General features: G+C 45.0%; 1 protein-coding gene across 3 annotated transcripts in view; it reads left to right on the top strand.

Moving 5' to 3' along the window:
* LOC119973876 (deoxyribonuclease-1-like) overlaps nt 1-8,834 on the top strand; it is a 45,120-nt gene extending 36,286 nt beyond the window's left edge. For all 3 annotated transcript variants that reach the window (XM_038812400.1, XM_038812397.1, XM_038812398.1), the window contains 3 exons: nt 3,700-3,857; nt 8,267-8,363; nt 8,453-8,834. In XM_038812400.1, coding sequence (XP_038668328.1) covers nt 3,700-3,857; nt 8,267-8,363; nt 8,453-8,509 — 312 coding nt within the window. In that variant the 3' untranslated portion in view covers nt 8,510-8,834. The remainder of the gene's footprint in view (nt 1-3,699; nt 3,858-8,266; nt 8,364-8,452) is intronic.
* The last annotated feature ends 8,289 nt before the right edge of the window (nt 8,835-17,123 follow it).

Below are 17,123 nucleotides of genomic sequence, written 5' to 3' on the forward strand. Positions count from 1 at the left end.
TGGGAATCAAACCCCGGTCCCTGGCACTGTGAAGCAACAGTGCTAACCGTTGTGTTACCGTGCCGCCCGCTCTTAATCTCTCAATAACTCATGGAGGCACCTTCCACTCGAAATTGCCTTGCTGCTTTTTGTTTGTAGTTCTCTTTCCATTTGCTTTCTTTCTCTTGGAATTGTCCCTGTTCCCCTCCATTCTGAGCTTCTTCTATGTCCTATATTGCTTTTCCCCCAGCCTTTTTGTAGGTATTTTCTTGAGCTTTTGCTTCTTTATCTCGGCTTTGTTAGTGCTGCTTCTTTTCAAACTCCGTGCAAGGACTGCTAGCTCTCTGCTCATTAGGAACCAGTCAAACCTGGTTGAAATAACCCACTTGTAGTTCACAAGATCACAAAGCAATTACGATTCAGGGAATCATTGAGCTTTTATTCCTTCATCGACCCTGATGCGTATTATAACCTCTCCCTAGTGGAGTCATTACTGATTAGTATGAAACCCTTTACTAGTTTAAATTCTGGATTTAGCCTTTCCATATCATTTATTATCAACCTCTCGAATGCCTTCCTTCTGAGCTGAAAACTCATTCAAATGTTTCTTTACAGTTGAGCTGTCGATTCAAGGGAAAAGAGCTATGATATTCTCTGCACTGCTTTCCAGCGCTTGAGTGTTTCCCTTGTATTCAACCACAATCTACAACCTTAGGGTCCAACATATCTCCCACTCCATCATGACCACCAAGCCTGGGTCCTCAGAAATGGACATAGTACTCAAGGTCTGGCCTGACCAGAACACTGCATGGTTTTCATACCCAGGCTGTCCCACTCAGAATAAACACCAATGGGACAGAGATCTGTTTTCAGGTGATCATCATATTTTGTTGTGAAGTGCCCCAGCTCTGTCCTCATCCCCATTCACTATCAACGGTCATGTTAAAGAAATAAATTAGGCCAAGGAGGTGAAAGAAAATTCAGGTTGATTCACCAATCAGATCACAAAGAATGGATGAATGGACACAGCCAAGGACAGTTTTGGGGAGGAGAAGATGGAACACGGAAGTTAATGGGAGAGAAAATTAGACCAGAGTGTAAATAGTAGATGGTGGCCGAAGGTGCAGACTAAGATCAGGGAAATTGATAAGGGAAATATGAAAGGTAGGGAGGGTGGAGACTGCAGATTGGCAGGGAAATATGTGAACGAAGGCGGGGTGTGGGGGGCAATAGACAGATTTGGTGTGGGGTAGGTAATGGACAGAAGTAGTAAAATTAAATTCACTTGTATCAGAATTGGTCCTACTCTGAGAGTTACACCTAAGGCAGCATTCACTGATATGAAATGAAAATCGCTTATTGTCACAGTAGTTACTGTGAAAAGCCCCTAGTCGCCACACGGCGCCTGTTCAGGGAGGCTGTTACGGGAATCGAACTGTGCTGCTGGCCTGCCTTGGTCTGCTTTCAAAGCCAGCGATTTAGCCCATAAAATTCCAGATTATATAGCACAGATACAAGTCATCCCACCAAACCTGTCCACTCAAGATTACTCCCTTTGTTCCTCATTCATCTGCATAAACATAATCCTGTATTACCTTCTCCCTCATAAGGTTTTCTACCTTCTCCCTAAAAGCATCCATAATATTTGCTTCAACTACTGAGGAACAGTACTTCAGGAACAGTGCTCCAACCCTGTAGCAGCAGGCTCCATATTCTCATTCTCTGGATGAAGAGGTTTCTACTGAATTCACTCTCTGATTTCTTGGTGACATCCTTATATTGATGGCAAGTGAGAATTCTAGCAACCATATTTAATTCCTGAAGTGGCACTGTTAGCAATAAAATTATAGCAATCATGCAACAAATAATCAAACTATTAATAAACCAATAAAATTAACTTCAAGTATAATTCACTTGATATCCTAAAGGGTCACCACGTAAGATGATCCCACCTTCATCTGTATGTTCCAACTGTTTTCCAAACTGAGCCGTGACTGCTATGGATATCTTCCAGGATCTCATCCAATACTATTCGTCATGTATGAGTGCAAGGGATGAATGCCAACTGGGTTTCATGACAGCTTTAAGGTGCCTTTAGTGATGAGAACCACACGTGAATTTCCCAGGAGGCATCATTGGTTGACCTTCAGGTGAAATGAACCCTGGTTTAATTTGCCCCGACCTAAATTTGAGGCATCAACGCTCTAACGCTTCGTCAAGTTGAAAATGACAAACTCACATATTTTTCAGACTGCAGGATGGTACACAGTAGTGTTCCCTAGGATCCCTAGGGTCACTGTGTTTTTGGACATATCTGAATCTCTTGGATATTGGAGTACAGAATAAAATTTCAAAATTAGCCAATGATACGAAAATTGGGGGATGATACCAATTGCCTGCCACAGGACATTGATGGGCTAGCTGAATGGGCAGACAGGTAGCAGATGGAATTTAACACAGAGAGGTGTGAGGTGATGCATTTTGGCGCATAGGTAGGGAAAGCCAAGATAGACATAATGGGACACCATACCTGGTAATGCATTTGCATAGATTTTTCAAGGTGGCACAACATATTGAGAGAGGGTTTAGCAAAGCATATGGAATCTTGGACTTCATAGAGACCTTGAGTACCAAAGCAGTCATACTCAACATTTACAAAGCTCTGGTTGGGCCACTGTGTCCAGCGCTGGTAACCACACTTTAAAAAGCATGTGAGGAGCCAGGGGAGATTTACCACAATGGTTCCGGGGATGAAAGAGTTTAGTTACATGGTTAGGTTGGAGAACCTGGGATTGTCCTCCATGAAGCGAAGGTGATCGAGGGGAGATTTGAAAGAGGTTTACAAGATTATGACAAGTTTAGGATAAGGTAGACAAGGAAATACTTTCCATTAGTTGATGGTACAAGGACTGAGGGGAAACAGATTGAAGGTTTTGGGCAAGAGGTGCAGGAGGAATATTTTGCACAAGGTGTGGTGATGGATCATCCACGAGGGTGGTCGAAGCAGAGATGATTAAAAGGAAGTTGGATGGACTTTGAAGGAAATAGTGCAGGCTATAGTGATAGACTGAGGGAATTGATCTGACTCAGTTGCTCCATGGAGAACCAGCATAGATTTGATGGAGCAAATGGTCTCCATCTGTGCTGTAAATGACTCTGTGACTCGCCAATGACCCAGTATCAAATCTGATACCTTACGACACAAGGTGGAGCATTTCAGAACAAGGTGGCCACCAGGAGAGCTCCAGACCCTGGGCTTTGGTGAGTTTTCAATCTGGCTAACCTTGTCAACTGACGTTTTACTCCTCAATGATGGCATCACTACACATAGGACACTGTCAAGCACGGTAGTGAGTTAGGACTGGCTGCATTACAAGCCAATTAAAGCAGCTACTCAAAAACTTACAAGAAATTACATAGGGTTAAAAAGAATCCAGGAAGAATGGAAACCATTACATGCACTGTAGCCTGGAAATGACTGTTAATGTATTAACAGGCACATGCTTCATGATATTTCTCTTTTAGAGGGGAATTAACCAATTTGAAGTAAATGACTTTGTGTGTTAAAGTAGTGCTCAGAGGTATGTTATACACGCACATTTAAGTGACATCCGTTAATATCATCAGAAGTTATTCAGAGATTCAACTGGCTTAATTTAATCAGATGCCACAAAGGTTTAATCCTGTCACACCTGACCAGACAGATTCCCCTTTCCACAGAACATCATGATACTTGGAGACTTTAATGCTGATGGAAGGTATGTATCGAAGAAGAAAATGAAAACAATCCGACTCAGAAAGGATAAGGACTTCCACTGGCTTATTGGAGACGATGAGGACACCATGGCAAGCCTGAAAACAGACGAGGCCTATGACAGGTAAGGCAAGCTCACTTGTCTGGGGATGGAATACAGTCAGTTCAAGATCTTTGCCTAATTGCTTGGCTCGTTTCTCACTCCTAACCTTCCCCCGCCAACTTGCCCTCCCCCCTACCCCGCATTTCTTTGCCCCCCCCCCCCCTCACTATTTTTTAACGCAGACCCCTCCCTCCCTCATAGTTTTTCAGCTGGGAGGGCAAGTGGGATTTCTGGCTGCCCATGAAGAGATGTGGAACTGGCTCTGGGTGACTCCCCCCCCCCCCCCCCCCTCCTCACCCCCCCCCCCCCCCCCCCCCCCCCCCTCCCCCCACAATCCACCTATTTTCCGGTGACTCGCTCAAAAATGCCTGTACTTCACTCGTCACCTCTTGCTGATAACCTGGCTGAAGCAGGGGGGCACTCATGAGTGAAGTGAACACACCTTCAGTCACCTCTTCCTCCTGTTTCCTGGTGGCTTTGTATGTCTAACACCGCTGTCTGATTAAAAGGTGATTGAAGGGTTACTGCCAGCAACAAGTTGGTGAATTATTCATAGCATCTTTTCTCCATGGATTGCTTTAAAAAAAAATTCTAAGGCTAGAACACTGCAACATTATTACCTTTATTCAGGCTCTCATTCCCAAAGGCACCTTTAATAAAACTTTCTCCCGGCATGCGATATTCTTTGCCTAACTCACTGCTGGCCATCTGTTATGCTGTATGCAATATTAATCCTTAATTAAAGTAACTCATTGAATCATGACATTGTATATACAGCAGGAAGCTATGCAATCCCGTTGCACAGAAGGAGCTTTCTGCTTATTCCCATTTCCCCATTTTTAGCCAAAGCCATTCAATTTTTTTCTTTCAGACTCCATTTCTGTTTCAGATTCCACATTTTGTTCTTCAACTTCTGCTTTACGAGCTACTGTGACTTTTTCTTCCACTACTGTCTCTGCTTGGAGATACTGGAAGCAACCTCTTCTCCCTGAACTGTGTCGTGAGATTTCTTTTTACATCCAGCTGAAGAGAGTGTTTAACATTCTTGTCTAAAAGAAGGGCGACAGTGGTTAGAACAGAGACCTCACAGTGCCAGGGACCCGGGCTCCATTTCGACCCCAGGTGACTATGTGGAGTTTGAGCTTTCCCCGCCTATGGGGGGTTTCCTCCGGGTGTTCCGGTTTCCTCCCACAGTCCAAAAATGTGCACTTTAGGTGGATTGGCCATGCTTAATTGCCCCTTAGTGTCCAAAGATGTGGGACTATGGGGTTACGGGGTTAAGGTGAGGGAGTGGGTGCTCTTTCAGAGGGTCAGTGCCGACTATATAGGCCGAATGGCCTCCTTTTTTAAGGTAGGAATTCTATGGTTCTAACAGTGCAGCACTCAGTACAGCAGGCTTTTTCAAAGTGCGGTTCGCGACCCGTGGGAGGGGCGAGTGTCAGAAGGTCGCGGAATTAAGGGTTGCATTCCGCACTTTTCTTAAACAGGGAAGTGTGGAGGATTCAGATACATGGACACAGGCCCATCCTTCGAATAATCCAGTGAAAGTGAGTGAGAGACAGAACTGTGACAGAAGAGATGGGGACAATATTGAAGTAAGATATATTCACTGAGTTCACTTATTCAACCATGTGCAGTGAATGTCTTGTGCTGGCTGTGCGCCGCCTCGCTCGCTGCCCTTGTGTTGGGAGTAAGTTGCTGTCACCAGAATCCATTCAGCTGGTGTTTTATTTTGACCCTCACTAAAAACTGGCCCCTCAGCACTTTGACCCACACAAGAAGTGGAGTCTAGAAATACTCCTTGTCAACACAGCGCCCCAAATCTGAGACCTCCGCCTCGCAGAATGATAATGGCGGAGGTCCATGGTAACTTGAAGATTGCCCTCTAACTCTCACGCTTATGCCTAACTCTACTTTTGGAATGGTGGCAGGCAGGATAATGTTTTTGAGCACTGAAATAGGAAGGCATGAGGTTCTGCATTTTAAAAAAGTATTAATTTGTAAATATTTCATAACCTGTCATGAGTTTCCTGATATCTGAGAAGGCGGACTTTCAACCTTCAGAACAAAATGCTCCTTTGGTTTCTCACAATTGCCAGGGAAGAGGCGGCACAGTGGTTAGCACTGCTGCTCACGGCGCCGAGGAACCGGGTTCAATCCCGGCCCCAGGTCACTGTCCGTGTGGAGTTTGCACATTCTCCCCGTGTCTACTTCGGTTTCACCCCCACGACCTAAAGTTGTACAGAGTAGGTGGATTGGCCACGCTAAATTGCCCCTTAATTGGAGCAAAAAATTTAAATATATATATGTACTTATATATATATATATATAGAATTTACAGGATGTGGAAATGCACAGATCTCCCCATGCTTTGTTTGATTATCATTAGAATTCATGAGGAAATTTTGCAGAACTTTCCCTCCGGAGTTTAACTTTGAGTCCATCATGGAGTAGTGTTTCTGAATCTTCCTTCATAGCAGTTTTTGCACTGTTAATAACATAAGGCTAATATACCAGGAACTACTGCATGGTGATTATAAACAGGAAAACCAGATGGTTTTATTTCTGTCCCTTGCCTGGGGCAAGAAAACTAGAGTGTCCCAAACACTGCTTTGACTCAGGGTAGACTGGGCAAAGGAACATGGCGTGGGTCCCAAACTTCGGCCAGTTGGCAGAAGTGTGTCCCGGGAAAACAAGTTTGAAAAACACTGCAGTACAGCATTGAAGTGTCAATTAAAGCAGAGTGCTCATGTTCTAAACTTGAATCTCCATTTTTCTAAGCTAAAAATGTACACTAACATTGGATGGCCTATATATATTATTCTCAGCATGAAGATGCAGTCAACCTCTCTTCCCCCTTTACCTTCCTGAGGCCTGTGACATTCCCATTCTTCAGCCGGTTGTTAAACGTGCAAGAGCAACTCACCAAATTCCTGTTGCCCCTCTGTGGATACTTCTTCTACTCGGAGAGCAATATACACCCTGCCAGGAACTCGATGTCAAGTGCCTTAATTAACCATGTGACAAAAGTCCCAACTGCCTCCATTATCTAAGGGGAGAGGGAGTAAACCAGACGTCACTATTCCATTTGGAGAGGAATGATTATTAAAGGCAACTTCAAGTGGGAAAACTTTGAACTTGCCCTGGGCTGGACAGGATATCAGAGCTGTCAACACTGTGGAAATTTGGAATGAGTGGCGGAATTCTCTGGTCGCCAACGCCAAAATCGCGTTTGCTGATCAGCCGAAGAATCCCCATTTACGCCCAAACGGGGGGTGGTGCCGCTTTTGCGATGTGCCGCGTACGCGAGCGGCCGATGCCGTGTTGCTTGCCACTGTGCTCATGCGTGGTCACGGACCCGGCAATTCTCTGGGCCACATTGGCAGCTAGAACCGGGTGCTCTGCACTGCCTTGCTGCTAGCCACCAGCCAAATGGAGGATCGGTGGCCGTTTTACACCATTTCTTTCTGCCGTAAACCGCCACCTTTGCCACGCTGATGTGGGGACATTACCTCAAAATCGGAGAATCCAGCCTGAGGCTTTTTTCAAAAACTTTGCTTACAATGCAGATCTATTTAACTAGCATTTACTTTGTCTATCTTCTCTTAGTGAGATGTAAGTCACACACGGTCCAAACTGCAACTAAAACTCAGCAAATACACCTGGATAAACTGAAATAGGGATTCTTGCTAAGCTCCATTCATCTCCATCACAATTTGCTCTGGACTGTCCTCAAACTGACCTCTACATTAATTAACCCTCATTTACAATTTTGTCGATGATCCGATGAAGTAAATGGGTTTTACAACCGTTCAGCATCAACCGATTGCTTTTAAACAGATTTAGTTCAACTCTCGAGACAAAGCGATCTCTCCAGAATGCCATTACTGCATGGATTGCAGACATTGTGTCTCCAGTTCTTTAGCTCAGTAAACCCACTTGCTGTTTCACAGCTCTATCTCTGTAGCTGTTAACCTCTGACGGTAACACAACCTCCTAAGCACAATATGCTCCAAGCTGGCTTGATTTGCATTTATCCAATTTTCTACACTTTCATTCCACAAACTAAAAATTACCTCTGAACCATTGACATGAACCATGAACTTTTTACCCCCAACAATTGTGAAAACATAAGAAATGAGATGACAAACAAAGAATAATATGGTTCACAAACGTATTCAAAAGAATCATGTTTGCTTTGAATAATGAAATACCGTGTGTCAATTTTAAATCTAAAATTAGAGTGCTTCTCACTCTAAACGTGTCAGGCTTGGATAAGATTGCATCCATTCACATTATTTTTTTTGTTTCCCTGTACAAAGTGTCTTGTTACAATGCGGTATAATTCTCTTGCTCTATGCAAGTCCACAGTGTATTCTCTGGTAACACTGTTGCTAGCAATAATTTGTGACTGCCGCTGTTGTTGACAGGATTGTCGTTTATGGAGATACGTTTTATCAGGGGATTGTTCCAAATTCCGCAAAGCCCTTCAACTTCCAGGAAGCGTGGAAACTGACTGAACAGCAGGTAGGTTAGGTAGTAACTGATATTTTGACATTTTTTACTCAAACAATAATCCATGAAGAACCCTAATAATAGAAAGTTTCCCTCTGCAGGCTTTGGAGGTCAGTGACCACTACCCCATTGAAGTAGAACTCAGGCTAATTGAGTAGGAAAAAGGTACAACTCGAATTAACTGAGCAGGAGTCAAACAAACCCAACCTGGACACAATCACTGAAGGTGAGAGCACTGATCAGAAGCCGGACAACACTGGAAAACAGCAACACCGATGAATTAATAGTTGACTCTGGAATAAATTTGATGTCATTTTAACAATATGTCCATTGCATTTTAGCAGATGAAAAGTCCACTCGTTTGCCATCAGCTGCAGGGATAAATATCAATGCCTGACTTATTTTTAATCGCAAAAACCCACTCTTTTTCAGTCATTGGGAATAAAAAGCACAGAGATGGGCATCAACACTTTTACCAATGAACCTCTTGCGTCTGTTTGGCAGTAGGAAACTATGGTATCAAGTACAATCAGGAATGCACACATTTTATGGGTTCACTTGACCACTGTTGCCCCAGGGACCACTTAGCAAATACAGAGGCGAGTGACTGTGCACCCAGGCCTTGCAACAATTCCGGGGCTTAGTGGCTGCGGTGCTGGGACGGTGGGCAGGGGATGTCTGGCTGTACAAGCTGGCGGCAAGTTACAGACCCGCTGACGGCGCACCCCCTCCGCGGGTTTTGAGGCAATGCATTGACAATGGGGGTGGGGGTGAAACTAGAAGATCCTGTCGCCATTGGCGACCACTGGCGAGCTGCCCTCTGCCACTGCAGAACACGCCACGGAGTGGGAGCAAAGTCCCGCCCAATGTGTTGGTCACCTTTGCACATATTTAACAATGCTTTCATTGTACCCTGTTCTATTTTTCTTTTAAATTTTACCCAGTGTGCTGACCAATATATATCCTTCATTGCAACACAAAAATAATCGGGGTCGCTACCACTTTGCCATTTGTCTGAGTTTGCTGTGCGCAAATTGGCTGCCACATTTCCTACATTACAATCGTGACTGCACTTATAATAATCTTTATTATTGTCACAAGTAGGCTTACATTAACACTGCAATGAAGGTACTATGAAAATTCGCTAGTCGCCTACATTCCGGCGCCTGTTCGGGTACACGGAGGGAGAATTCAGAATGTCACATTCACTTAAGAAGCACGTCTTTCGGGATTTGTGGGAGGAAACCGGAGCACCCGGAGGAAACCCACGCAGACACGGGGAGAACATGCAGACTCTGCACTGGGAATTGAACCCGAGTCCCTGGCACTGTGAAGCAACAGTGCTAACCACTGTGCTACCGTGCCGCCCGCTTGAAAGTATCTGATTGGCTGTACATTGCTTTGGGATGTCCGGCAGTTGTATCAAGACAAGTCTGTCCGTCTTTCAACGACACAGAGAAATACACTGTAGATTCTTGATGGAGATCAGTGCACCAACAGGATTTTTCTGTCCAGGCCCAGCGGTCAGGTGACCCTTCAACTCTCAAATACGAGTCCTGTACTGAGTGAGGGAGGGTGGCATTATAGAATTGGCAGCATTTCCATCCATGTTTAAACCTGCCAGCAATGGGCTTTTTTTGTCCGAATGGAAAATTACACATCCTGAGGAAATAGATACCAGATCAATAGACACGTAACAGCTGAACAGGCTAAGGGAAAATTGCATTTACTGAAGAAATATGGAACATCATAAAAAAAGAAAAAAAAATGGTTAGCCATTGCCTGAGCATATCAGTTAATGCAGCACAAGAAAGTGGGTGGTGATCAAATATAGGGACTGTTCTCAGAGACTGACCTTAATGCTAAGTAAGTAACAGGAGTAACATTAAGTTCATTGCTCTCATATTATCAGCAGAGAACCAGGTTCAAAGGTAGAACCCAGCACAATTATTGCAGGGAAGGGGTTTATGCTGGGTTTGTACAAGCTTACTGAAACCGTATCTGAGCAGCATGTCTGGTTTGTTCACCCTTAAAGAAAGACGGATATTGGGAAGAGATTTTTTTTAAGAAAGGAAAAAAATAGTGGTTTGAGATAATACATCATTGAGCTAAAAATACAGGCACAGTGAAGTAAATCTGTTCTCAATGGCTTTGAATGCGTGTATTGAATGAGTAACTTCTTTATACTTCTGCGGAAATGGGCACAATCAGTTCACCCCTCAGAATGGGTTCAAGCCCAGCTTGATGAGTGGAATCCAACGTATTTCAAATGGCTACATCAGATGTTCATTTGAGAAATTTCAACCTATTCTCTGGAACACATGACCCAATAACTCCAAATTGCCCATTAGTGATGTTACTTAGAAGGGTCGTGAGGTTGCGGCTGATATACAGTTAGTATTCCACTTAGCCACGGCTGGTTAATATTCCACTTAAATCAGTCGGAAGTACTTTTCAGTGTGCAGCCCTTGTCCAATGTAATTGGGGTAAACAACAACTTTCTCTTTTTTTGCACCTTTAATATGGCAAAACACCAAAGGCACTGTACAAGAGTAAATTATCAAAATAAAATTGGCACCATGTCACGCAAGGAGTTATTAGAGTAAATTTCCTAGCATTTGGCCAGAAAGTAGGTTTTAAGGAGCATCTTTGAGGTGGAAAGCGAGGCAGAGGGATTTAGGGAGGGAATTTCAGAACTTGGGACGTAGGAAAGTCAAGGATATGGCATTTATAGGAATAGAAGATAGGACTCGGGAGCAGCCACTCACGCCTTTTAGTCTGCTCGCCATTCAATAATATGCAGTGGTTCTGATATTTAAAAAGGGTTGTAGAGATAAGGCAGGGAACTACAGACCACAGAGTCTCAAGTCAGTGGTAGGGAAACTATTGGAGAAGATTCTGAGGGAGAGAATCTATCGCTATTAGTAGACACAAGGTTTAATCAGGGATAGTCAGCCTGGCTTTGTCAAACAGAGGTCATGCCTGACAAACGTGACTGAATTTTTTGAGGAGGTGACCAGGTATGTAGATGGAAGGGAGGGGGGGTAGTGTAGTTGATGTAGTTTACATGGACCTCTCCAAAGTCTCTGACAAGGTCCACATGGGAGACTGATGAAGAAGACAAATGCACATGGGATACAGGGTAATGAGATAAGGTGGATAGTTGTAGGAGACAGAGTGTGATGACAGAAGGCTGCTTTAGTGACTGGAAGTCAGTGTCCAGTGAACCACAGCGATTTGTGTTGGGTCCTTATTATTCATCATTTACAGGAAATATAGACGGGATGGTCAAATGGGCAGATAAGCGGCAGGTGAAATGTCATCCTGAAAAGTGAGAGGAGATACACTTTGGAAGGAGTAACTTGACAAGGAAGTATTCAATGACACTAGGAAGCTTTTGGGGAAATGGAATGACCGCGGTGTGTTTGTCCATAGATCTATGAAGGCAGAAGGGCAGGTTAATAGGGTGGTGAAAAAGGCATACGGTACACTTGCCTTTATCATGTCATGTCATGTTGGAGTTGTATGGAAGGTTGGTGATGCCACCACTGGAGTACTATGTGCAGTTCTAGTCGCCACATTATGGGGAAGGGTGTGATTGCACTGGAGGGGGTGCAGAGCAGATTCACCAGGATGTTGCCTGGGGTGGAACATTTAAGTTATAAAGAGAAGTTGGATGGGCTTGGGGTTGTTTTCGCTGGAGCAGAGAAGACTGAGGGGTGACCTGATTGAGGTATATAAGATTACGAGGGGCATGGGCAGGATGGATAGGGAGCAGTTGTTGCCCTTAGTTGAAGGTCAATCACAAGAGGTGAGGGTGGATTTGAAGAAAATCCTTTTTATCCAGAGGGCAGTGACAGTCTAGACTGCACTGACTGGGAGGGTGGTGGAGGCAGGCTGCTTCACATCTTTGAAAAAGTATCTCGATGAGCACTTGGCACATCATAACACTCGAGGCTCTGGGCCAAGTGGCTGACAAATGTGATTAGGTAAGTAGGTCAGGTGTTTTTCATGTGTTGGTGCAGAATCAATGGGCCGAAGGGCCTCTTCTGCAGAGTGTGATTCTGTGATGATTATTATGAATAATAATATGGATGTTCAGGAGGCCAAAATGAAGGGACCACAGATAGCTGAGGGTTGCAGCAGTAGGGTTAGAGAGGGAGGGGTAAGGGATCTGAAAACAAGGATGAGAAATCAAGATGCTGCTTAACCAGAAACCAATGCAGCACCACTCAGCTGGATGGTAGAGGACAGGCTCTGGAGGAGGATTGTGTTATCAACTGGATCAAAGACTTACGATAAGTCAAAAGGAGGAGCAGAGGTAACTTATCATGGTCAGTCACGTAGAATTCGCGACTTTGATAAGAAGCTATAATGGGAGAATTTTCCTTTGTGCACCATATGTAGTGAGATCAATAACATTCTTTACCAACACATTTATGAATTGTACATTTTGACACAGAGTAGGAAATTGTTGGATTTCACAGCCCCAGTTATAACAATGAAAGATCAGGGGCTGGGTTCTCCGCTCCCCGATGGCGAAATCGCGTTTGGCGACGGGGCGGAGAATTTGTTTTGACGCCAATATCGGGAGCGGCGCCGGTTTTTGTATTCTCCGCCCCCTGAAAGGCGCCGAACTCTAGGAGTACGCTGCGCCGATTATCCACAGCTTCAGGCCATTGCCCGAGGCCCATCCCACGATGCTCTAACCCCGACCGGCCAAGTTCCCGACGACGTGGGTTACGTTTGCTGACACCGTCCGGGAACCTCGCATGGCAGCTGCGGACTCAGTCCGGCACCGCCACAGTCGGGGGAGGGTCGATCCGCGGGCAGGCGGGGCTTAATTCGAGGCGCGTGAGCGGCCGAAGGGCAGCACTACCTTTGCGGGCCGGTCCGCGGGCTGAGTCCGCCATGAAGCACGGCGTGGCCGCTGCAGGCCGCCGCCATCCGCATGCGCGGCCATGAAACCGGAAACGCTCAGGGTCGTATCGGCAGCTAGAGCTCGCTCTCTGCTGCCTCCCTGCTAGTCCCCAGCAAAACGGGGAAATCGGTTTGCGCCAGTTTCCCTGGTCCTATGATACAGACCATCAAATGTTCTAATTATGTAAATTATGTGAATCATAAAACCTTTCTTATAAACATGCTTTAGGAAATCTGCCTGTGTAAAAGTTTAATTTTAATCAAGTTCATATCAAATGTATGCTTCAAAATACTTCAGAAGAAACATGATTAAAGCTGCAAGGCTATCAGAATGAGTCCACTGCACATCACTACCTCATTGAGAACTGATGAAATACTCTAGTCACGTTGTCTGGGAAACAATGCAATTTTCCACCAGGATGTGCTACTGCCGGGCGTAGCGCAGTGATTTCAATTTTTGGATGGTGAAACATCACCACCTGCTGGAAGACAGGCAGTAGTACAAGAGGGAATTTGTCACAATTCAACATAATATATGGGGGAAGTGCAAATCTGATTTACATGCATAGAATGTACATCACAGAAACGTTTCATTCAGCCCCTGGTGTTTTGCTCCACAGGACTGTCCTCCCACCAGACATCATCCAACCCTATCTGCATTATTACAGTCCCAGACTACTCAACCTCTCCTCATAATCCAACCCCTTCAGCTCTGGGATTAACCTAGTGAATCTCCTCTGCACACCCTCCAGTGCCAGTACGTCCTTTCTCAAGTAAGGAGACCAAAACTGAACACAATACTCCAGGTGTGGCCGCACTAACACCTTATACAATTGCAACATAACCTCCCTAGTCTTAAACTCCATCCCTCTAGCAATGAAGGACAAAATTCCATTTGCCTTCTTAATCACCTGTTGCACTTGTAAACCAACCTTCTGTGACTCATGCACTAGCACACCTAAGTCTCTCTGAACAGCGGCATGCTTTAATATTTTATTGTTTAAATAATAATCCCGTTTGCTGTTATTCCTACCAAAATGGATAACCTCACATTTGTCAACATTGTATTCCATCTGCCAGACCCGAGCCCATTCACTTAACCTATCCAAATCCCTCTGCAGACTTCCAGTATCCTCTGCACTTTTCGCTTTACCACTTTATCGTTTATTCTTTTCTCCCTTTCATATTCATCTACCTTCCACTTGAAGGCACCTGTGCTATTTCCCAAAACATACGTGCCATCAAGTTCGGCATTTTAACCTTTAGGTTTCCGCTCAATTTCTAACTGAATTTAGAGACTGTTATAGTTCCACCTCAGCACTTTGTTTTACTGCAAGCAGGGTAGCACTTGTGGATAGCACTGTGGCTTCACAGTGCCAGGGTCCCAGGTTTGATTCCCCGCTGGGTCACTGTCTGTGCGGAGTCTGCACGTTCTCCCCATGTCTGCGTGGGTTTCCTCCCAGTCCAAAGACGTGCAGGTTAGGTGGATTGGCCATGATAAATTGCCCTAAGTGACCAAAAAAAGGTTAGGAGGAGTTATTGGGTTATGGGGATAGGATGGAAGTGAGGGCTTAAGTGGTTTGGTGCAGACTTGATGGGCTGAATGGCCTCCTTCTGCACTGTATGTTCTATGTTCTAAGCCCACAGATGACCTCACAATGCTCTGCTTCTCCAGCTTCCACATTAAAGAAGCCATCCCCTATGGACAAGACCTTCGTATACACAGGATCTGCTCAAGACGATGAGGAGCTAACAGACATCTAGATGCTGAAAGATGCCCTCATTCGAACGGGATATGGCGCTCGACTCATTGATCAACACTACCAACGCGCCACGGCAAAATACCGCACTGACCTCCCCAATAAACAAACACGGGACACAACCGAGAGTACCCTTCGTCATCCAGTACTTCATTGCAATGGAGAAACTGCGACATCTTCTTTGCAGCCTTCAACACGTCATCGACGAAGACAAACATCTTGCCAAGGTCATCCCCACTACTTGCCTTCAAACCGCGCAACCTCAAACAGACTATTGTTTGCAGAAAACTACCCAGCCTTCAGAACAGTGCCCACAACCCTGCCAGGGCAATCTCTGCAAGATATGCCAGATCATCGACATGGGTACCACCATTACACTCAAGAACACCACCCGCCAGGTACGTGGTACATACTCGTGCGACTCAGCCAACGTTGTCTACCTCATACGCTGCAGGAAAGGATGTCCCGAAGCATGGTACATTGGTGAGACTATGCAGATGCTGCGACAACGGATGAACGGAGATCGCGCGACAATCGCCAGGCAAAAATGTTCCCTTCCAGTCAGAGAACACTTCAGCAGTCAAGGGCACTCAGCCTCTGATCTCCTGGTAAGCGTTCTCCAAGGCGGCCTTCAGGACACGCGTCAACGCAGAATCGCCGAGCAGAAACGTAACTTATAGCTACGTTCCGCACAGCCTCAACCGGGGACCTTGGATTCATGCCGCATTATATTCCCCCCCACCCACCCCCAGGCCTGGACTTGCGAAATCCTACCAACTGTCCCGGCTTGAGACAATTCCCACCAATCAACCTGTGATTATCCCGCTCTCCAGTTACTCCATCTGGACCTGTAAAGACTTTACCTGCAAAGACTCACATTCAAAGTATCGTCTTGCATCTTTGACTTTGTCTGCATGTGTGTTCCTGAAACCCATGTCTTCATTCACCTGAGGAAGGAGTTGTGCTCCGAAAGCTAGTGTTCAAAACAAACCTGTTGGACTTTAACCTGTGTTGTAAGACTTCTTACTGTTATATTTCCAGCCACCTTTCACATATTGGAAGCAGAAACTCATGTTGCTATCAGAGAAAAACCCAACCCTTTAATACAAGTGCTGCAAAGCACAGCTAAGATTTCTTCGACAGGAAGCACACTGACCCAGTGAAATGCAACCCCCCCAACAAAACAGCCAAATTTCGAAATCATTGACTTGAGCCATCGAGTATTCTTATTTTTGCCCCACTCTTGCTTCTGCTCGAAACAAAATCAACCATCGGATTACTTTTGTTTCATTCCTGCTGTTTGAACAAACGGCAAAGTAATTTTTAGAATTAACACATCCAGACCAAGCAAACCTCCAGCATCTTCTAACTTAGGCCCTTTGCAAGAGTTCATGTAAACTTTTTATATATACACACACGGGTGGAATTTTGTTTATGCAAAGGTGGTTCCCTGGGGAGTAGATAATTAGAGAAATTTGTTTAGCTTCAGTATGATGATGTAGTTAATGGGAGCAACCAGATCCTGAAGCAGTCAGGTGATACTTTCTGGTATCATTTCATTATCCGCACAAAGAGACACCGACCACAATGACAATTTGAACCATTTCTATGAGTTTTGAGAGAAAGATCCTTCAGGAATCAGTTTAGGCAGCACAGTAGCACATGTACACAGCACCAGAGTCCCAGGTTCGATTCCTGGCTTTGGTTACTGGAGGTGCAGTCTGCATGTTCTCCCTGGGTTTCCTCTGGATGTTCCGGTTTCCTCCCACCAGTCCCGAAAGACGAGCTGTTAGGTAATTTGGACATTCTGAATTCTCCCTCTTTGTACCCAAACAGGTGCCCGAATGTGGCGACTAGGAGCTTTTCACATTAACTTAATTGCAGTGTTAATGCAAGCCTACTTGTTACAATAAAGATTATTATTGAAGATTCTTGCCCTTGTCAAACCACTGTTTAACCTGCCAGTTTTTCAGAAACTGCTGTTTGTTCACGGTCAAAACCTTTAAACAAAGTGCTTTGAGAACAGCTGCTAGTCTGTTCACAGACAGATCAAAACTGAACTGAACTCCAAAACGCAACACCCGACTGCTTC

Source organism: Scyliorhinus canicula, chromosome 11 (genome assembly GCF_902713615.1).
Source record: "Scyliorhinus canicula chromosome 11, sScyCan1.1, whole genome shotgun sequence".
In the NCBI taxonomy this organism is placed as follows: domain Eukaryota; kingdom Metazoa; phylum Chordata; class Chondrichthyes; order Carcharhiniformes; family Scyliorhinidae; genus Scyliorhinus; species Scyliorhinus canicula.